Raw genomic sequence first — 23,426 nt, forward strand, 5'->3', positions numbered from 1 at the left:
TTTATATATGTACAATTTTTTTCAACCATATCTCTTTCACTAACAAGTAATATTTTTTTTGCCTTGATCTTCATGCATTCTTGGTTAGCATTTTGGAACTACTATATTAAACTTGTCCAGGGAACTAGCAAATAAAAGAACCTTAATTGTACATCTTTTTTTTCTGTATGAGAAAAGTAGTCTTTGCTGAAGAGAACCCCAGGATTGAATTACTTGATGTCAACAAATCGTTGCTCAGAAAGGCTGGCAAATTCTCATGTGACCAGTTTTTTGCATTACTTGGAAAATCTAGTTGAAACTTTAGTGTGATACTGACAAATAATGAAGTACATCACTTAGAATCATAGAATGGTTTGGGTTTGAAGGGACCTTTAAAGGTCATCTAGTCCAACCTTCTTGCAGTGAGCAGGGACATCTTCAACTAGATCAGGTTGCTCAGAGCCCTGTCCAGCCTGACCTTGAATGTTTCCAGGGATGGGGCATCTACCACCTCTGGGCAACCTGTTCCAGTGTTTCACCACCCTCATCATAAAAGATTTCATATATCTAGTCTAAATAATTTTTTTTAGTTTAAAACCATTACCCCTTGTCTTATCACAACAGGCCCTATTAAAAGGTCTGTCCCTGTCTTTCTTATAAGCCCCCTTTAAGTATTGAAAGGCTGTGATAAGGTCTCCCCAGAGTCTTCTCCTCTCCAAATTATTCTATCATTCTGATAGTCTCTCCAGCATGGTTGCTTCTCCCTGTTTTCCAGTGGGCCATCTGACCGAATAGAAAATCCATAAGTTTCTAGCCTGCTATTTTGCATCTTGTAGGACAGGAAGAATCGACTAAAAGTATAATTGCCATTATGTAGGATTTTCTTCCAGTTCTCATTGACTGTGATTTATCTGAGGGTCAGGTGAAAGTGAAATCTACTGAAGGTTATTGTAATCTCCTGGTGAACAGGAAATTGGAGCAAACCTTGTTTTCACAAGTGCGTTGGTGATGTAAGACACTGTTCAATGGCATAAACTGTAATTTAAATAAATATTAAAAATTTTCTGGGAAAAACCCCTATTTTCAGTTTTGAAGCACTGTTGTGGTTAGAATTTGTTACATGTAGCAAAATCTTTGGAATTACATTATCACAGATGTAAAAAAGCTTCAGCTGATGTAAATTACTACTCTCACACTATAGCCAAATTTGCACCATGAAACAGCTGCGGATCTGATCTGTTCTCTCTAACAAGTTCATTGCAGCATCTTTGATTGCTGTCACTAGAAGTGAGACAGCATATGCTGCCTGGCTGCTTGGTGATGGTGATCACAGATTCTGGGATGAACCAGTTGTTGGAGGCTCTGGATCAGATCATCAGATATTTCTAAGCACTTATATGTTAGTACACCTGCTACATTATCAGCTTTAAATGAATAATGATTTTTACCTCTTTCCTGAGGAAAAGTAGCAGTAAGCTTCATAGGCTTCTCTAGCTAAGCTAAATTTCTAAATACTTTTTTAATTTTTTTGAAATTTAAGAGAACTTCAAAGGCTTGTGGAAGAACGGTGATTGATGTGAAAGGTTGAGAAAATGTAGCAAAGATCATCATTACCTTTTGCAAGTTCTCTAGGGAAAGATTTAGATAAACTAAGATAAACCAGTCTGACTTTAAAGTCATTTTGGGCAACAGTATTTCTCCAGCTCTGACTTTTAATTGCCTTTTTAGAATGTCCAATCTGCTTCCTAGTAAGAGATCTGGGTTTAAGAGCACATTCAGGAAAGCCTTTTTCTGTATCTTTGTTCCTTACTCCTTAAACTGAGTTCTAGAATCAGTCTAGGCTTCTATTTCCATATCTTTTGTCAACATCTGGAGGACCATTTTGTGTATTTACTTGTGATATGCAATACCTAAATTCAGTAATTCTTTTCAATTGACATGTTTTTTTCAAGTTGTGCTGTCACTTCATCACTGACTTTTCACTAGTCAGTGCAGCGATACCTTCTGCTAGGCTGCTCAGGCTTTCATGTGTCTATGGGAGAGTGAAAAAGTAAAAGGACCCGTTTCAGAATTTCTTTATTCCATGACAAGATCGCTTTTGTATTGCAGATTTGAAGAAATAAGTTAAAGCCTTCCACCCCGATCTGTTATTCACGTGTTACCAATAGTTTGAGACTGGTACAGGCCTTTCAACTTGAGTATTCTGAATGGTTTATAAAATCTTACAGAAGTCAAATTTAAGGTAACATTAAAAATAAGTATCAGGTAATACCTAAAGAAATTTAGAAACTAAATCAAAGGTGGTGTAGTGAAGATGAAAAATAGACATTACAATGAACATATTTTGATAAATACTGCTACTCAGCTTCTGGTTTAAAGCAGTAGACTTCTAGGGCTGGTATCTGGTTCTTGATAGCTTGACAAGTAGGATGAAAAGCAAAAGGCTGTACAGGTACACTAGAATACAGGGCAAAGCATATTAACTGTCTTTAATAGGCATATTGCTAGATGCCTTGTGCTGCCAAGCATCATAAGCTCTGCCTAGTACTTTGTTCTGGACCACAAAGGGATGAAATACAAGAGCCCAAGGTACACAGACAATAGGGTAAGCTTCCTCATAAGGCTCACAGAGTACATTACTCCAGGGATGTGTCTGTACTGAAACGTGAAGTTAAATCAGATTATCTAAACCATGAGCTTTAGTGTTTGGTGTGATAGACTTTGTGTGGGAAGTTAGAGATTTAAAAGACAGATTTTTTTTTTTTTTAAAAAAAAAGGAAGTGGCCACCTTGCTGTCTTTTAGCTCCCTTGTTCCACATCTGGTTGGCTCTCATCCTTTCAGCAGCTCTCAAATCTTCGTTGCAGTAGAGGAAAAAAATGTTCTCTGTTTTGCCCAGCCAAGCAGCATTCACATGCACTGGGCAAGCCTAGCCAATGTACGTGCTGTCAACTAATGGAAGGCAAAGGATTTTATAGGAGCTAAAAATATTGTCAGTGAAGGATACTGGAATGGGAATAAGCTGTGGCTTTTGTGTTAGTCATTGGGGGACATAAAAAAAAGTCCTGAAATGTTTAATGTGTGCCCAAGGTCAGGAGATTTAGGCCAGTGACTGAGCTCATTCTCATTTGTGTGCATTTAAGAGCTGTGGAGAGTAGTGTGTCGGCAAGTCATGTTAGAGTTGGAAAAAAAATATTTTAATCAAAGTGAACTTTGCAAGTGAAGCAAGAAAAAAGGATAGATACTTTAAAAGCTTGTTTATGGAATGATTTTAGAACAACCTGCACTGGAATTTCTTACATGGTTTGTTAAAATTGCTGATTAAAATCCTTTTTCACCAGGCAATGCACATGAAATTGTGACTTTTCTGTTGCTTATTGTGATTAACAGGCAAGTTGATTGATAACCACAGAAATGAATTTTCTTAATTCTCAATTCTCTGCACATCTAACTGCACAGTGATTTTTTTTTCCCTTTAAAAAAAAAGGATGGGGATGCTTGATAGCATGTATATACTAAAACCCAAAGAGTATGGGGAACTCCAGTCATGAAAACATCTAGGTACCGGTGCTAGATGATGGTTCATATGTCTTGAATAACTGTGCTTAATAGGAACTGTTTCTCACTTAAATACTTAAAACTAAATGTTTGAGCTGTAATGTTTATATTAGTTTACTGCCTGTTTCTAAGATCTGTTATTTCTATCAACAAGATAATGGTTTTGCTGACAAAGTCTAATCCTGCTGACTCTGGCCTCTTGATATTCTTGCTGTGGATGCTCTAACAGCTAACTAGACTGTGTTGATTTTTTTAAACGTCCCTGTAGTCAAATGCAAAATATGATGACAGTGTTATTTATGAGAAGCAGAAATGGATTGTCACTTATAAACCTCAACCCATAATTAAGAGGTATGTGTGTGGGGAGATTTCAGCTATCATTGAAACTATAATTTTAGTAAACTAAAGGATGAAGTACTTGATGTTTGCTAAATACAATAAGCAGCAGGGGAGAATTCTTAGGGCTTTTTTTTTTTAGATAGCAGAACTGTTAAGAATTTGATATAATGTTATCTGGTAATACAATTAAATTATTTTTAATGGTAGTTTAGTGTCTTGGAATGCACCAGTCAAACACACACAGGGAGGAGCCTATCTCAGATTAACAAACGATGTCCTTTAGGTCTCTGAACACTTTGCATGTGAATGCAAGTACTGAGAACTGAGCTCTGCACCACTGAAATCGTAGTTTCTCAGTCATATTGAAGTGGGTTGTGTGAAGCAGAATAAATAAAATCTATTCTGAAATAGCTAGAGAACTCTTTTTTTTTCTCTAATGTCCTCCTCCCTTGTCTCCTATGCTGTTAGTTTCATGTCCAAGTAGCTCAGTTCTGTACTCATGGAGTAGAAAACTCAGTGAGAACAGAAAATAAGAAGTATCTGAGCTGTGTGATAATACGAAGAAGAGATTGGAATAATATTGGCAAAAGAATATTGCTCTCGTGGAATATTAGATCAAACCTGTTTCTGGAATCTTTACTTTTGAGAAAGGAGGCTTCAAGTTCACTGTACGTTTGTCTTCTATGTGAAACTGTGAAACTTGGGAAAACTCCTGGGAACATTCTCCCTTGTGCTACAGTTTCTGTATGTGAGCAGAAGCTGATGGGTCCTATTTTGTGTTACTAGTCACTTACTGTTGATAAGCAAACTGATACTATACTGATATTTTAGCAACATGATTGGTTTGAAGTGTATTAGAAAAGTATGTAATTTTATACTTTTTTAGTTGACATCTGAACATGAGTGAACAGGATGTGCAAATGCCTCTGAAACAACTTTAACACTTGCATTATAATATGTTTAAAATAACAAGGTGGAAAAAAACTCAACTTTTTTCTTATCTCCTAGGAGGAAGAGCTGAGAAAAAGTGGAGAGGCAAAGTACTTCCACCTAAATGATGACCTGCATGTTTTAATTGAAGTATTTGCTCCACCGGCAGAAGCATATGCCAGAATGGGACATGCGTTGGAAGAAATAAAAAAGTTCCTCATCCCTGTTAGTATTTTATTTTTTTTTGATGAAAATTCTGGTACTTAAGTACGAAACTTTGTCTGTAAAACTAACTTACTGTATGATATTGGTCAAGTCATGTTGCTTAATTTCCTTCACTTGTGAAAAGTGATGTTTACAAATACTTCTCATTCTAATATGGGCAGTTATTGGGTGAATGCATAACTGTCCACATACACTCCCATCTCATGATATGACCTATAGTAAAAAAGCAACTTATTCTTGCTTAACGTGTCATATGCAAAGTATTTAAGTTTACAAATAATTGCAAAAATCTGTAAAATATGGAAAAATAACTTTCTTTGCTTAAGGTAGGGCTTTTCTGTGTTCTTGGTACACCTGAAGCATCAGCATAAGGTTCTGTTTCACTAAGAATAAATAAATTTGAAGCTGTAATATTGCTTCCACCATAATCCTGGTTTTGTGTTCAGTGCTGAGAATCAATACAATTTTATCTTGTATGTTTATTTTTTCTCGCAAAACTAGTGATACATGGGTTAGACTTGTCTTTTCTGAACTATGGGATCAAGCCAACACTGCCTTAATTTCCCTTTGGCTTTTCAAATGTAATCTTATCAGAATTGTTCTAAATGCCTGGATCTCTTCTGCTCACCTGCCCTGCCTTGCAGCAGCTGCTCCAGGAAGCAATAAGGAGCAGCTTTGTCCTCTCTAGAGCTACCATTTGGTTAACTGCTGCCAAATGCAACTGGATTTTTATTTTCTATAAGGTCTGTTGTGGCTTTCCTAGCAAATGATCAGTTTTATTTGAAGTAAGAAGTCCTGCTATCCGTGTATATATATGGTCATGATATTAATTTTTTTTTTCCTTACAGTGTAAGTTATTATACCTTCCAATGACTTCAGAAGCTGATCCTAATTTATGCATATGGTCATTGTTCAGTTTTCAGATCAGGCCTGAGTATACAATCACAAATGGTGCTAGAATGTAGGATACAAAATATCCTTGTAATAGCTGACTATAGCAAAAATGCCTTAGCCTCTCTTCTCACATCTTTTTAGATCCACAAACAACACCTTTGCATTGAAATTCAGTCTCAAGCAGCTGTAGTGGTGTGCTTTCCTTTAGACTATTTGTATAACTCAAACCAAGACATAAAACCTGACTTGAAGTTTTTTTTTTTTGTCTGAGATCTCTCACCTGTATTCTGCTGGTAGAATTGTGGCTTCTGCCTTCAAGTATATTCTTTTGTCCTCCTTTAATTAGCCAATCTCTTTATTCTGGCCAGACCCTCTAGTCAGTAGTCTGTTTAACTGTTAGATTGGTGGCTATTGTGCTTGATATTAATTTATCCCAGAATTCCTTTGGTCACTTAGGACAAAAAGCCAGGTGCTTCCACCCTCACCTCCCCCACCAGGTCTGTATTATACCATGATTATTTCAGCTTTGGCCAGTAGGACTTTTCTTAGTCTCTTTTTGCATAATTTTCGAGTAGTGGTAGTCATTCTTCTTTTTGACAGCTACACCATTATGCTTTGCTGTTGGTTACCAGAGTTACTTGTTTTCCTTGTCTTTAAAGCAAACTACAGAAACATCTTTGAGAGAACAATCGGTAGTAGTCAATTTACAATAATGTAAGCAGAATTTACAAGCTTTTCCTGTGGTCTGCCTTGCCTCCTGCATGTTCAGTTTGTAAGGTGTGGTGATGAAATAGTATTTCATGGCATTTGGAAGAGGTGGTGGGCTTTGGAAACTCTCACACTTTTCTTTAAGCAAGCTGGTGAATAACTATAAGGTGTGTGTATAAAAGAGGCTGGAAACCTGATAACTATTGCTCACTGCCAGGATAAAGATCTGCTTGGGTGTTTCACAAAATTGCATAGGGTTTTGCAGGGATCTGTTCTAACATTAAATAAAGTGTTTTTACTAATAGCTTGAATTATAAATTGGAATAAGGTCTTAAGTTACAGAAGATCCCAAGGAGAGCTGCTGACAGCGTGTTGATCAGGGCTGGGTGAAAATTGCAGGTAAAATCTAAAAGAATGTTGTTTAGTTGGTTCATGTAAGTAATACCACGTAGGGAGAAAAATTTTTTTCATCTATCTTGATGACATAGTCATTCCTACAGAAGAAAACATCCTTCATCTTCAGAGAAGACTGTAGTCAGTCAGGATGGGCAATATTCATAAAATGAGAGTACATCTGTTCACTTGAAATTCATCAGCAGCATTTGACTGAAATTCGAGTGTTGCCTGTGCCTAAACTGTACAGAGGAGTGCAGTCTAAAGGGTTTCCATGTCTGTCTTGTGTTCTAGGTGAGAAAGAGATTGTTGTCTCCTCAGTTTGACTTGAAGTGTGCTATTTTCCAGCCATGGGTAGTCATAAATTGACTATCTGTTACTTTTAATTGAAGAATCCATTTCAGAGTCTAATGGATTAACACTGCTGCTTATCAGGGCTTCCTTGTACTGCCCCTTCACTCTGTATCCTCCTGCTGCCTCTGGCATATTGTGATAAGGACCGTATTTTCTGTTCTGTGCCTATGCACAGTGGACTCCTTGTCTGTGACTGGGGCTGCTGGTATGTCTAGTAGTATGCTCCAGGAAAATGAGGAGGCATCAGGGAGAAAAGAAAAAGGACCCAACATGCTCAGTGGCAACCTAAGCACATCTTTATTAAGAAATTAGATGAAATTAATATGAAATGATCAAAGGTATTTTTCCAGGAGTCCAATTCTGAGGAGAATGTCTTGTGGAGAAGTTATAAAGGGCATCCCTGATATATGCAATGTCAGAACTTTGAGACCTGTAGGTTTGTGGTAGTTTTAACAGTTCATTAGCATTTTGTTGCAAGGTTGAAGTTTTGTTCCATACATTGCATAGAATTTTGCATTTGTAGCTAGTTCTGGTCCAGCAATAAATTAAAAATACAAAGTGTTTCTGTACAGTAGGACAGAATAGTGTTCAATTGCTTGTTTCTATTCTACTTCCTGTGAGGGTTTGATTTTGTATTGGGTCCAAGCTGTTTTGTAATGGAATCTGTTTGTCAAAAGTGTCAATTATGCAGTTTGAAACAGTCGATTCAGTTTTTAAGACTTTTTTGTTCATCTTATTTGCTGGTTGGTTTCTGCTACTAAATAGAGGATGATCTCAGATGGCCACTTCTGAGTTAAATTTCAGAGCCTATTCAAGACAGTTTGGACAAAATGCTTTTGTAGTGCACTCTTTTTAACACCAATAACTATCTTCAACAATGACATGTAAAGAAAAACTTTTATTTCTGTTTGTAGAATCCAGGGGAAGCAGAATGTTTAAAGGATAACAGAGATCTTTGAATTCATGGAAGTTTTAATCTCCTTTCAATGCAGAGTTATGTTTCAGAGTTGTCTCATGCAAGGCTGCCTGACAGTCTTTTGGTACCTGCCTAATGCATAAATGTAAAACTCAATACTTCCAGTGAAAGATGCAGATCCTTTGTTTTGTGATTGAATTGTAAAGTGGGCAGTATTTGAACAAACCTTCCTTCTTTGAAATGGGAGGATTTGCAGAAGATAAGAGCAGAAGTATCGCTTCATTCTTATTAGAGGACCTATTAATATTTTGAAACTTGTTTGTATGTATACATGTTGAGTAAAATTTTGATTTTTGATTCACCATTACAGATGCATTCTTTGGCTCACTTTAAGTGGAGGAAAAATGATAGAAAAATATGTATAGCTCAAGAATTCATTGCTGTATCTCTTTCATTCCTGTGTGATGGGCTCATTTTGGAGTTTGGCTCTACATTCTTGAAAACTCCTGTGTATTTGAGAAGTACCATATTAATTCCATGTAAATAACTTCAGCTTTCTTTTTGATAGACTTTAAGAGAGCATTTGTGCAGAATAAGAAACAAGCAAAGTGTCTTCAGCTTGTTTACCATTGCATATTCTAGAACTGAAATTTTTGGAGCTCTTTTCATTAGATAATAGTGCATGTGTGTATTGAATGAATTTCCTTGTTTATTCTTTAACTCCTGATTTTAGAAGTATAGATGTCTAACCTATCACTTCTTCGTGAGGAGCTGTTCTCAACAGTGTGTTTATTCTTTACTGCTTTGCAACACCAGGCAATGGGATTTTTCCTGCTTTTAACACACTATCATTCTACAGCTGCAACTACAAACCAGAGCTCAGCCTAGAATATTGGCATTTTAATTGGTAAAGCTACATGGTGGTAATATGCAGTGGGAAAGAAAAACATGTCTGAGCAAAAACTGCAATTAATATTTGGAATTCTTTTAGAAATTTTTGACTGAATAATATGCTTATATTATGCATATTAACATTTTTCAGTGGGATGTTCAGCTTTTTAAGAGGAAACTTTCAGGAGCAGTGCTTGTTGATACTAACTTGGTGTGGTAGTTGAACAGTTTTTGGTGTTTTTCTCACTCTGCCCCCCTGTTTTAGGACTACAACGATGAAATCAGACAGGCACAGCTTCAAGAATTAACATACTTAAATGGTGGTTCAGAAAATGCAGAAGTTCCAGTAGTTCGTGGAAAAGCATCTATTCGAGCCAGAGGAGTACCAGTTCCTGCTTTGTCCAGGTAAGTATCTCAGCTGCAGTAGAATTTCATTTGAATGTACATATTTTCAGCTTCTCCCTTCAAACACAACCTCCCTGCCCAGAGTACAACAGTAAAATACATGAAGGACTCCCAAAGTATGAGCAAAAGATAAGGGAAACAATCTTTATTCATTGAAGATAGTCTAATTAGTTTAGACTGAATTAACAATGGTGCTGAGTTTTGTCCTATGAAACTTGAATGATACCTATGTTAAGAAATAATGTATATCATAAAGATGTTCAATCTTACTGTGAGCATCTGCTTCACTTGTAACTTTTAGTTTCTCCATAGGGGCATGTAGGGTCTGTGTATGGGCCATGTGGAGCTCATGGCTTTGAAAAACTGGTAAATCTGTCTTGCCTTGACTGAAATGAATTTCAGAGTGATTACTCTAATGTAAGGAATATACATATTCCTTTTTTACTGTATTATATTTTTGTAGTTATGATAAAATGTTATAGAAGTGTTTTGGATGTAGAATCTGGATTTAGTATCATCTGAGTGGCACTTACGAAATAAAAAAATGACTTTTGATTCAGGAATAGACAAGTCTGCTGCTTCTTTTGCTTTATTTTTCTTTGACACAAGAGATGTTATTTTTACTCTTTACTTTTACTCTAGCATCCCCTGTCTTCCTTGCAGTACTGAGATGACAGCTTCAACTCCTTTGAGTCCCGAAGTGTGAAAACAAAAACTAAAGTGCATAACTTTCTGTTACAGTACAGAGAGATTGTGGCTGCAGCCAAGTGTAACTGATTTCTACACTGAACTATTTTTCTTCTGTGTCTATGGTGCTTTTTAATGCAAGCTTGAAACTTACATTTCAGCTTTTAAAATAATTTCAAAATAATATTCTGAAGTGTTTTAACTTGAATTAAGCATGTTAGAAGAAAAAGCACTGAGGAATTACTCCTTTTATATAATCGGTTTAGTTAAGTGTATCCTGTAATAATGATTGCAAATGCAATTCAGAATAATCTTAATTTAGAGAATTTACACTTACTGTTGGTTGTGTCCTGTAAGAATGTCATCTTCTCTAAATCAACAAAGTTTTCTTCTTGTATTCTTAAGTAATATTATGTAACATATCTATTCTTCTTTTCTTGATTTTAACGTTGTTCAGAGTAGTGGTAATTATATACCAGGGTTCACTTCTTTAGCACTGTAATCAGCCGTACAAAAGTGCTTGCAAATTAGAGATCTCATTGGATTTTGGAGATTAGGCTTTCTGCTAATTCTTTCCCACAGATGCTTGTAACAGCTCAGCACAGAGACACTCACAGTTCTGTTTCATGTTTTCTTCATTTTTGTATGTCCTTAAGCTAGTGTTTGTGATAGAGAAGTTAGTTACTGTTTGGTCTGATCTTATCACTAAAGTTTGCCTAATTTCCACTACTAGTATCTACACATGCATGCATAATTAACTTTTCATAGTCCTGAATTTCTAACATCACTAGTTCCATCCTCTGGCTTTTGGTAATTTATTTTTTCAAACCTGCATTTTATACAAGACACATGCTGTTAGGTAGCCCACAAGATCCTGTGTAGTTTATCCTATCGGCCTACAACTATTGAAGTGTCTTCAGGGTAAATTTAAACGTTACTAGCATTTGATTTGGAGATGACAGCTAAAAATTGTATGTCATCTTTTTTTATATATGTTCTAAGGAAAATTGAAAGGTTGTTGGATTGTTTGACTTGTCCTTACTTTAAGGCTTGTCCTAAACTCCAAGGCTTTTCCCCCTCAAATTGAAGTGCTCTGTTAGCATAAAAGATTCCTTGAGTGAATGAAATGCCGTTGCTACTGAGATACTACACTCATTGAGTTCAAGATCTCAAACTCGATTGCAATGCTCTTGTTCTTTTTTAGCACAAATTGATTTCGGTGAGTAATACTGTAGTTGAAGGAAGGCTTTGTTAAAGGATTTATCTTAGCGTGAAATAAAACAGTTTTAATAGCAAGCATCCTTGAGATCCAGGGGAGGTTGAAGGAAAGCTTGAGAAGACTTGTAAAATGAAGTCTAAAACCTTGCTCCTAACCTCTCTTTATAGTTTGTAGAATATTTTTAAGATATCAGCCTTGACACATGAAACATCTTGTGAGGATGCAATAACTGAATGTTTTCAAGTTCCCAATTTTTTAAGCCTTTATTATTCCTGAATAGTTTCACTTAGAAAAACCTGAAGTACTAATTTATGCCTTTTTCTGCTCCTTATCAGACATGTTGAAACTGGAGATAATGCATCTTATCAAGTGCCTTCTTTTGAGAAGACTTGTAATGTGTATGTTTAGCTCCATACAAAAATTTTACTTTGTAGAAAACAATACATTTGTTCTGCTTGCATACAAAATTCTAGCTTGTGCACAGGTATTCCTGTATATGGTAAGTAATTTCTATGTGAAATTGAGAAAAACGTGAATTGACACTTCTGATTAAAGACTACAAATAAACACGTGTTAATGTACACCTCTGAGGACATTCTGCAAATACAGTAGCATTTCCCCTCTAAAACTTCACATTCCTATTTTAAGAATAAGTAAAAATAAGATTTAAGGATCACTGAATTCTGACTCAAACTAAAATATATTGGGAAAAATGAAATTCTAGAGGATGATAACACTAAGTCTAAAAATATGGACAAATCTTCCTTGGGATGGTGGTGGGGAACCAATTCATGTCACTTATAGCTAGAAATCACTGTTAGAATCATAGAATGCTTTAGTTTGGAAGGGAGCTTTAAAAGATGTAGTACAACACCCCTGCTATGGGAAGGGCCATAATCAACTAGATCAGGTTACTCAAAGCCCCATCCAACCTGACCTTGAACACTTCCAGTGATGGGGCAACCACAGCTTCTCTGGGCAACCTGTTCCAGTATCTCACCACCCTCATTGTACAGAATTTCTTCCTTATGTCCCACCTAAAGCCACTCTCAGTTTAAATCTGTTACCCCTTGTCCTGTGACTACAGGCCCTGGTAAAAAGTCTCCCTCAATCTTTCTTATAAGCAGCCTCCCTTAAGTATTGAAAGGCCACAATAAGGGAGAGCTGGTTGGGTTCGCTCTCCAGACAGAGGAATTTTATTTGAAAGCAGATATTTTGGTTTCACTAAGATGAGGGGAGGAAAAAGTAATTTCTCATAAAACCAACATGTAGGAATAGTCTTATTAAAGAAATGGCAAAATTCTGGTTTATGCTTGCATGAGACTGTGGTGGGTTTTTTTACTTTTCCCATTTATTCTTTTTGTTCATATTTCAGTGTATGCATGGCTGGGATTCTAATGGTTGAATGACTGTCTATCTGGGGAAAAATAAAACTGTTATGGAAGCTGTAGGTTAGAATTTACCGTCTTATATGTCAGAAGTAGCACGAGGTGATGTGGATCACTGCTGCAATGTGTTCACAGCTTCCAGTTGTTCTCCTGTCATATGTTTGGAATCAACTGGTTTCTTATTTGAAGAATAACTTTTTGTTGAGAACATGTAGGTAGTGTACTGCAAAAGATTCTGTAGCACAAACATTATTTGGCAAAGCCCGTTCAGGATCCAGGACAAAGGCAGGTAATTATGGTCAGTTATTTTTCAGATGTTTAATATAAAACCTGAACAAAAATATTTAGTGTTTGAGAAACACTGAGTGTAGTTGGCTGTGCTCAAAAGAAGAAAATATATCAATATTTGGTAACAAAATTTGTTAGATCAATTTATTGAACCGTTCAAATCCCTGCAGGTGTATGGAATTATGAATGCTGAAATTAAAGAATTCCAAGTGTTTCCTCATTGAATAATGCAGCGTTAGGGAACTGGTGCTAAATTTCACAAGTATTTTTATTTTAAAGCTATTCTTACATTCCCCCCTTCTGGAGGGGGAGATATTGAAAAGGAGCTTCATACCACATGAACTCATTTAATTTTTGTTCTTTCACTAAAACAAAGTGAAGGAAAGCTGTGAACTGACTCTAGTTCTGATTTCGTAATCAGAGTACTTTTACTAAGTCATCCAGTGAAAGGTGAAACTTGAAATAAAAATCAGTATAATACTAGAGAGAAGAAGGGGATAAATGAAAAGATAAAGTAGAGCTATTGCTGAGGGATGCTGGATGGGAGTATCAGCTAGATGCTACACCTGCTATGGTCAAGGGTAATAACTTGGTTTACTGGAAACAAATCCTAGAAACACTATGGGACTACTATAAAGTAGAAATGTCAAAAATTATTGCTAATAAAGGCCAAAGAGGTAGTATTTTAGTTTGCTGTGGATGTATTTAAGTTATATGTCTTGGTTAAACACTATTTTAGTAGCGATCAATGATTAAATTAGTACCTGTGAACTACTTGTAAACATTCACAAATGTTCAGTCTAACATAGTATAATGTGGTTCTAAATGGTATTAGATTTTCTTTAGAGTGTTTTTCCACTCATTAAACTCTTTATTCAAACAGCAAGAGGTTAATCAATTACAAAATGCAGTGCTTAAGTAATATTTTAAACTGTACACAGTAAGGTACACTTTTCAGGCTTTTTATGCATAAAAATTATCTTCTATGATTACTGTATTTATACATCACACTGGCACATTCTAACACTTGTGAAAGGCTGCTTCTTCCATTCTCTAATGTATATGTGATAGCTTTATAGAAATTAAGTGCTTCACTTATTCTTTTTTTCCTCTCGTATGCTAAATTGCAAGTATGAAGTAATGTTAGGGGGGGAAAAGTCAAGTTCCAACAAAAATAGTTTTCATGACATTATCTTCAAGGGGTTCTGTGCATGAGAGTTAATAGATTATTTCCCCCTATGTTCTGGTACACTGTTCAGAGTAGTGAAACAAAAGATATTAAATGAGTTACTGGGATTTGCTTTATTTAGTCTAGTCCATGGTACCCAGATTGAAAAAGACTTTTTCTCAGTGCAGAGCCTACAATTTAATTACCCAGCTTTGGGAGTAAAATTATTCTTAATTTAACTACCTAAATTACCTGTGCATACGTCAGTAAAGTTTTTCTTACAAACATAGCACAAAGAAAACCAAACACTAGTGTCCCCTGTGATGCTTCAGTACTCATGTATTTGCAGTATCATAAATCTGAGGGATCACAGGCAAGGGCCTTTTTATTTCAGGTGTCCTGAAAATAAGGCACATTAACTCTGTTTCAAAGTACTTGCACAATGAAAGTGTACAAAAAGTTTGAAGACAGATATGTGAGAGATTCAGTGCCCATTTCTGTACACCATTAGCCTGGATATATTGGCAGTCTGAATACTGTAAAGATGTTCTTATGGGCACTGGAGTAAAGAGAACATTCAAAAGACTTCTGAAAGGGAATGAGGTGACAGCATTGTAGTGAGGAGGGAAAATAAAGGCCAAAAGACTCTTATTGTATTTCAGAATATGAGCAGGTAGTCAAGGCTTACAAATGAGTTTTGATAACGTGCAACTTAAGGTTTGGGGACAATGCTTCGTGGCCTATAGAAGTGGAAGCTAATCTCTGATGCTCCAGAAAGTTTCCAAATCTACTTTTCTAAACCCTCAATTAACAGGAAGGAATATCTGATTTTGGGATATGAGCTCTTGATTGTCTTAAAGTTTTGATGTCACCAGAAGTCTCTGCCAAATAACTTTTCATGTAACTTGAAAAGAAAAGCTATTTTAGGTGTTTTTATAAAGAAAAAAATAGTCTGTAGGCTGTCTGCAGAGACAAAGAGAGTTGGTGATGGCAGCTGAAATTCAGCTTGCAGAATGATGTCCTTGGTCAAAGAAGCAAGCAGTGAAAGACTTGGGGCGACTAGGAGCCATGACGAATTCGATTTGATAGTAAGATCTCTGTGAATGTCATAGAACAGAGCTGAGATGTCTTGATTTGGATGAAATAAGTAGAAGAATGCATCTAAATGTTAGCAAATGCACCAAGGTTTTTGAACTTAGAGGCGAGGACAGTTGTAGAAGAAAAAGGGTAAAGACCCTCTGTGCAGTTTCTTCAGAGAGCTGAAAAGCAGATGGATACCCCTCAAAAGTAGTTGATTAGGAGAGGGAAAGCCCAGGAAAGTGAAACAAGATTCCAAAAGGAAAAATGTCACTGGATCAGAAATGGTAAGTACAACATGGAATATGTGGAGAAACTCCATAGGAAATCTAGCTGAAAAGTTGTTAGATACTCACTGGGAATGCTTTCTGATATGCTGTGTATATTTGCACACTGCTGTCCAGGGTAAAGACTATTAGCACATTTACTAAACTGAATGGTAGTAGTGGGTTACATTCAAGTATGTGTGAGTGAAGCTTTTACTTAAAAAGTAAAATAAAACCACTTCAACCTTAAACACCTGGAGAAATATGTAAATTATAAAGGAGTGAAATGAAAAACAAGAGTAGAGTGCTACAGATTAAAGAGAGAGACATCTGAGCTCCTGTTGTAGCTTATAGAAAGACAGGGCAATTACTTTTAACTGTTCCTTTTGTTCTGTAACTTGTCTCTAAGTCAGCTGGCAGCAACATCCAATGCATTCCCCATAAGGAAAGACTCTAGCATGAGAACCTTGTATGGTCATTCTTGATTGCGTAGCAAAAAACTTAATATATATTAATATATATTAATAAACTTAAAAACATATATACATGTCGTCTTACTGTTCTTCACTGGTGATGTGGCCTCAGACTCGGGCAGGTTTCCCAATTCCAGGATGTTTGAAAGACTTATTTTTTTTTTAGGCTTTTTACAAATTCTTTGAATTCTCTGATCTGCTTTTCTGAGTATTTTACATTTGTTTTATTAGCATTTGTCCTTTGATGTTAGAGATGGGTTCAGCTTTGCAAGTGATACCTCTTCTAATACCTCTCCTTATCCTGCTGTTCTAGCCTTACTGAGCTCCTTTTGCCCTTTCTCAAGTGTTTTTTCTTTTTGACAATTGTTGTGTATTTGCTCTGACTTCCCATGGGGCTTTTCTAAATGTCTTCCCATGTTGTGTATATAAATTTCACTCTTAAATATTTTTAAACATAATTTATATAGCTGCCTTTTTTCAAATCAAGTGATACCAGAACAGATCTGTTGTTTTTGCAAAGGTGTATGCAAAGGTTCCTGTTCAAAGTGGTTCCTCAATATTTTTAGTCAATTTCTGTTCATTGCTCTTGTCCATCAGACTTCTTTAGTTCCCTGGTAACTTCTTAATGAAATAACAATTTACAATTTCTAAAAATTTGCTCTTAGCATCATACCCTGATATGACTTGAATCTGCACGGTGGTAATTAAACTCTCCTTTACTGGGTTTCCTATCTCTGCACCTTACTAGTCTCCTTCAAGCCTGGTGCAGTAACCATCCAAGTGGTCTAATACAGACCTATATATCTCAGATTGTTTATTCTTCCTACAGTAACTGGTTAAAAAAAGCACATAAATGGTCTGCAAATATAGGAGAAATTTGATTTCCCACCCCTCACCACTCCAATCCTATTAACTGTTTTTTGAAATGCAGAAAATACCTTCTCATCATGTGGACTCTGATTGTTCTAATTACTCTTCAAGATAAATTATGCTGGCTCTAAAAAGTGTACTTTTTTTTTCCCCTCCCTCAAATGTTTTTCCATGTTTTTCAGCATGTCCCAGTTCCTGCTGCTTTCACTTGCACGCTGTCTGAAGGATTGCCATGAAGATTATGGCTAGTGGATTCTTGAGCCTTTTTACTGACTTTTTTTTTTAACTTGGTATGACTATTGTCCATGCCAATAGGTTCATTTCCCTTTCTTTGGCTTCACTTGGAAAGTATCACATTTGCTATTTCTTTATATTACTTCAGCAGGCTGTGTCTGGGAACTTCACTGCTCACCCCTGCCCCCACTACAATGAAGTCAAATAAGCAGCTGGTACCCTGTCCTGAGGAGGCATTCTACAGATTAGCCAAAACCAAGTAATAAGCACAGTTTTAAATCACTTACTCTCTAGGCTTGTTTAAAATACTTTGTGACTGTGTTTTGATCACTAATTAGAATTAATAAAATCTCTCCTAATTGTATCAAGTATCTATGTTTTTGCGTTCTTCATTTAGTGATGCAGTTTTTCAAATACTAATTATTTGTGCTAAAATTATTATAATTTTTTCTGATAAGCTTACTTGACTTATTTGAAATGGGATAGGAAATCTTAAGGCCAAATCTGAATCTTACTTTAAAGTATTAAGTTGGAAATTTCTACTGAAATCAGGACAGAGTATTTTCACTCAGTTACTACTCTTGAGATTAATTAGGTGATGATAGGTAGAAAGGTAGTGTAGAGCTTGTGCTTCTTAGTTTTCTTGTATATAACTGTTAGTACACAATAAGGGTGTGAATTCCTCAGAACAACTCTATATGCCTACAGAGCATCAATTTAAACGTATAGTCCATGGGATGAAATGATCTCCTTTAAAAAGGAGATGTCTATTAGCAATGTTTTAGACATCCTGTTTAAAAGAGGATAAATGATGCAAATTTCTCACAGGTTGTACCTCCCTTTACTATAGGGAGGTGGGGGGGGAACACCACCCCAAAATGGGTCAAGTATTTTTGAAAATTGTTCTGATTTAGGGCTCAGATTTTTCATCCGTATGTTAAGTGTCCAAAGTAATGGAATGCAAGTTAATGCTTATCATTCTTTCAGAACTTTAAAAACAAATATACTGTTATTTCTTTTTCTTAAATACATAGAGAACATCAGGTTATATCCTATAATCCCCCTGCACATTTATTACATGTTTGAATGTTTCCTGCAACAGCTGGAAATCTCTTCTTTAGAACCAAAAGAAAATGTAATTTTTCTGACCCACTCAATCTGTTCCATGCAGTGTGATCTTTGGATTGCATGTAGAAGCTTATACAGGATCAGAAGGGAGTTGCCACTGATTCCTCTGTGCAGGGTTTGAGTATGATATAGCCTGACAGCTTCAAATTAACCTGTTATTCTATGATTGTGATTTCACATACTATAAGTCAAATTCAAGTGAAGTTGACTGATTCCAGCAAATTGGTTTGGGTGTCTCTGTGTATGCGAAAATGGCTCAGGCTAGTGAGAAGTTCATCACTGAATCATGCCTAGTTCGTATTGTTCTGCATTTATTGCATCATGTGTGTAACTGGATTAAAGCATACAGAAAAATGACAAACTATAAACATCTTTTAGACTTTTTCTGGCTGTAGAAAAGCAAAATTGTCATGATGTGGGGGAGGGAGCTGGTGAAAGGGAGGCCAAGGGTGTAGTATTTAATGGTAAGTGATCCATATATTCACAGGGGCCGTGGAGGAGTGCCTCCACCACCAGCAGGAGTACCGAGAGGGGCACCAGCACCCCGAGGAGTGCCTCCCAGTAGAGGACCAGTCAGTCGTAGCCGTGGACTTCTAGCACCCAGAGCAAGAGGAGTACCTCCACCTGCAGGCTACCGGCCCCTTCCACCACCTCCAGCCCAGGAGACTTACGGTGAATATGTAAGTCGAGCTATTGACATACTGTGCATAAAATGTATAGTTTTTGGAGGGATGATCCTAACTATCAATTTAGAGCTCAGTAGAATCCCTTTAATTAGTACCTAATTGAATCTACAGCAAATTTGTTCATCTCTCGTCACATTTTCAGACTTGGACTCTTTCATACTACCATAAAGACATTTACAGTGCATTTGGCAAAATAGTTATGTACCTCTTAAATGTATTATATTAGGTTTCTGCTTTACAAAAATCTGAAAAATCACATTGTCAGTAGATTTTTAATTCTCAACTAAAACTCGGAATAATATTCTACTATTCTTCCTAAACCTATCTTTGTGGTCACATAACTGTTCAACGATTAGACAATTAAAATACTTTTATGGAAGCTTCAGAACTGATCCTAAAATTTTAAGTGTGCAGTGTATCTCAATAAGCTGTACATATTTGTCTTGATTTTATTGTATTAAAAATTTAAAACCATATCAAAATACTGTATATTGTGCATGACTGAAAATTATGGACAGTTATGAGTTGTTAGGGTAAATTTAATTTAAATTGAACTTAGAGCAGTGAGATTAAAAAAGCTTCTTAAATCAAAACTATTGTAATAAAAATGGATTTAGTCTTATGCAAAAATAACATTTTCAAGGACAATGCTTTTAATGTTTTATATACGTTAAAGCTTTTAGCGTGTCCTCTGTACAGCCAAGTTTGTCTGGACTTTGTCTCTGGTATTCAGACTATCAAAGGAGTTCCTGAGTTCCAGAAAGTGGTTTTGCTATTTAGACATTGTTTGCTTTTCTCTCAACCTTTCTTCCACCTACCTTCTCTTTCTCTTCCTTCACCACCCCCCCAAAGATCCTTTAAATCAAATCTCAATCTTTGTCCTTTTTGATCAGAAACCTAGTTTTCTGTATAACACTTAGCTTTATGCAGAAAGAAGTTTAATGGCATTACTACAACCTTTTATACATGTACCTGAACAATTCAGAAGAAATTAATATAATTTATTAATTTTATGAGAACTAGTACTTGAACAACATATCTAAATGTCCCCTGGCTGTACCTGATGTGACTGGTCAAGGTGGGTACTGCAAATAAGCGGTTATTTCACAATGCTTTTAAAGGAATTAGTGCTCATTAAACAGCCTGTTTCCAGGGCATGCACTGTAGAATGCATGATGATGTGGCAGAAAATAAACTTCTCTGAGTGACTTCATATTTATTTATATATGCTGTTTATAGCATGTGTATGTAGAAATGGCATGGAAATAACAGCTGTTTGAATCAGTATCCTGATGTATGCTTTGCTTCTGAGACAGAATAATTAGAAAATAGCACTATAAAGAAACAGTGCTGTGCTAAATAACTTCTAAAAAGAAGTTCTCTAGAACTGGATCACTTATCTTCCAAACAAGATATCTTAACTAGGATAGATATATTTAAAGCTGTAATTGATAAAGCAATGCTGGCTGGTCTATGTAAAAATTGTCTTATTTTCTGCGTCTCCTTCGTTAAAATGGCGACTCATTAGAATAAAGTTTTGCTAGGATATGAACCATTAGTATGTTAAATTTAATGCATGGTATTTTTTTACCTGCTAATTTGTAGGGCATTATCAAAGTGCCTTAACTGTATATTTCGGAGGTTAAGGTAACATGGTAGGAGTCATTAGTAGTATTTCTGTCCTTTCCTTACTAATTGCTGTTTAGCCATATCTAGTATTAGGCACTGGTTTGCCAACCTGAATATATCTGCGCAGGGTAAGGTGTCACTGTTTGAGAAGTGTCTGTAGAATGAGAACATCAGTGAGATTGTGGGTATCATAAGAAGTTATTTTAAGCAGCATATAGTTTCATAGCCTCAGAGACTGGGACATCCAGAGGTGTTACAGAGCAGCCTTTAAAAGTGTATTGGGTTTGTGTGGTAAGGTTTTGGTAGCAGGGGGGCTACAGGGGTGGCTTCTGTGAGAAGATGCCAGAAGCTTCCCCCATGTCCAATGGAGCCAATGCCAGCCGGCTCCAAGATGGACCTGCCACTGGCCAAGACCAAGCCAATCAGTGATGGTGGTAGTGGCTCTGTGATAACATAGATAAAGGGGTAAAAAAAACTGTGCAAGAGCAACTGCAGCGTGAGAGAGGAGTGAGAATATGTGAGAGAAATAACTCTGCAGACACCAAGGTCAGTGAAGGAGGGGGAGGAGGTGCTCCAGGCACCAGAGCAGAGATTCCCCTGCAGTCAGTGGTGAAGATCATGGTGAGGCAGGCTGTCCCCCTGCAGCCCATGGAGGTCCATGGTGGAGCAGGTATCCACCTGCAGTATGTGGAGGACCCCACACCAGAGCAAGTGGATGTGCCTGAAGGAAGCTGTGACCCCATGGGAAGCCCATGCTGGAGCAGGCTCCTGGCAGGACCTGTGGAGAGAGGAGCCCACACTGGAGCAGGTTTGCTGGCAGGACTTGTGACCCCATGGGGGGCCTACAGTCTAGCAGTCCATTCCTGAAGGACTGTACTCCACAGAAGGGACCTATGCTGGAGCAGTTTGTGAAGAACTGCAACCTGTGGGAAGGACTCACTTTGGAGAAGTTCATGGAGGACTGTCTCCTGTGGGTGGGACCCCACGCTGGAGCAGGGGAAGAGTGTGAGGAGGATGGAACAGCAGAGATGTGTGATGAACTGAACCGCAACCCCCATTCCCCATCCCCCTGTGCCGCTCAGGGGGAGGAGGTAGAGAAATTGGGAGTGAAGTTAAGCCCAGGAAGAAGGGAAAGGTGGGGGGAAGGTGGTTTTAAGATTTAGTTCTTACTTCTCATTATCCTACTCTGATTTGATCGGTAATAAATTAAACTAATTTCCCCAAGTCAAGTCTGTTTTGCTTGTGACAGTAATTGGTGAGTGATCTCTCCCTGTCATTACCTTGACACATGAACCTTTCGTTATATTTTCTCTCCCCTGTCTAGCTGAGGAGGGGAGTGATAGAGCGGCTTTGGTGGGCACCTGGCATACAGCCAGGGTAAACCCACCACAAGAAGGCTTTCCATTGAGGATTGGAAAGTCTGCAAGGATTTATGAAGCTTTTCATTCCCTTAGGCTTACAAGTCTCTGCTTTATATCATTAAAATACTGTGAAACTACGCAAGTTCAGAAAGAAGCAAACTATAAAAGCCTTCAACTGCTTGCTTCTGTAACTCTAAATATCTCAAAGATGATGCAGGACTTTCAGTACACAAAGTCCTTGCCCATTTCCTCTGTGCAGTGCTATTAAGTATACCTTGGGACAGAAAATGAGGCCATCGAGTCACAAACAGCCTCCCTTTTCCTTCACTCTCTTTGCTAATTTTTTTTTTGTAGTTCTTGAGACCAATGAATCTCTACCATCTACAAGGAACTTACTCGGTTCTGACTCCTGCCTATCCTAATCTCTCTCCTTCCTCTTCTTGATTAAGAAGTTGTTTTCTAGAAGATAATATAAAAATGGGAAAGAAAATACCTATTTCATTCTGAAAAATTGGAAGGGTTAATTCTGGAGGCAGTATCTCACATGGGAAAATCATGACACAGGCAAAAAATCGTTAATTTGAATTTAGATGCATTTTAATGTGGGCTCAAGATCAACAAAGCTAGGTGACCATTGCTGTCCTGTGCTTGGAGCACGTAGGGAAGTTGTCCAGAACTTAGCCACTACAGAAAACTCTACACAGAGGTAGACTACATCTGTCAACTGTCAGCTTTCTGTGATGTTTGTAATGCTGACTCTGGATGCCTGTTGCCCTTCTCCGCAGAAGTCGCACAACATATCTGCCTAGCAGCAATGTCTGCGTGTTTTTCCAGTTCAGTATAACTAGTTTTCCCACTCCACTGTTGCCAGTCTCACTTATGTATCTGTCTCAGCCCCAGGACCCATTCTTCCTGGGACCTCACCATATTGTTAGGACCATGATGAAGTTTTTGAAGCCACTAAATGACAGTTCCTTATAATTTTCTGTGAACATTGTCTCTTTAATAGCTGTACAACCACCATAGATGATGGGAAAAATTCAGGCCTCTACAGCCAGCCAGCTTTATAATCACTCTTCTAACCTCACTGCTCTGTTTGGTGTGACAAACTTCCTCTGAAGGCTAACACACCTCCCACTTTCATGTCCTCAGCTGCTCAGGTCAGGAGAAAGCCTAGTATGACGTGTGAAGCATGACCAGGATTATTTTTATAATACTTGGATAAGGGAAATCGTGTATGTTTAAGTTGATAATTTATTCCATTAAGAAATAGAAATTGTATTTAACTACTAGCTGGAATTTTCAAGCTTTTCCATAATTCTCAGTAAGCAGGAAATTAGTAACAGTGTGCTAGCAATTCAC

At 37.1% G+C, this 23,426-nt stretch overlaps 1 protein-coding gene across 7 annotated transcripts in view; it reads left to right on the plus strand.

Moving 5' to 3' along the window:
• Window positions 1-23,426, plus strand: part of KHDRBS3 (KH RNA binding domain containing, signal transduction associated 3) — a 109,647-nt gene that overhangs the window by 48,940 nt on the left and 37,281 nt on the right. For 5 of the 7 annotated variants that reach the window (XR_011047821.1, XM_068396379.1, XM_068396385.1 and 2 more), the window contains 4 exons: window positions 4,883-5,029; window positions 9,451-9,590; window positions 17,409-17,519; window positions 18,876-19,068. Coding sequence is in view for 6 of the 7 variants with exons in the window: in XM_068396379.1 (XP_068252480.1) it covers window positions 4,883-5,029; window positions 9,451-9,590; window positions 17,409-17,519; window positions 18,876-19,068 (591 nt within the window). In the remaining variant the exon portion in view is untranslated. The remainder of the gene's footprint in view (window positions 1-4,882; window positions 5,030-9,450; window positions 9,591-17,408; window positions 17,520-18,875; window positions 19,069-23,426) is intronic. The other 2 variants (XM_068396380.1, XM_068396382.1) reach the window with 2 other exon arrangements.

Source organism: Nyctibius grandis, chromosome 3, assembly GCF_013368605.1.
Source record: "Nyctibius grandis isolate bNycGra1 chromosome 3, bNycGra1.pri, whole genome shotgun sequence".
NCBI classification, from domain to species: Eukaryota; Metazoa; Chordata; class Aves; order Nyctibiiformes; family Nyctibiidae; genus Nyctibius; species Nyctibius grandis.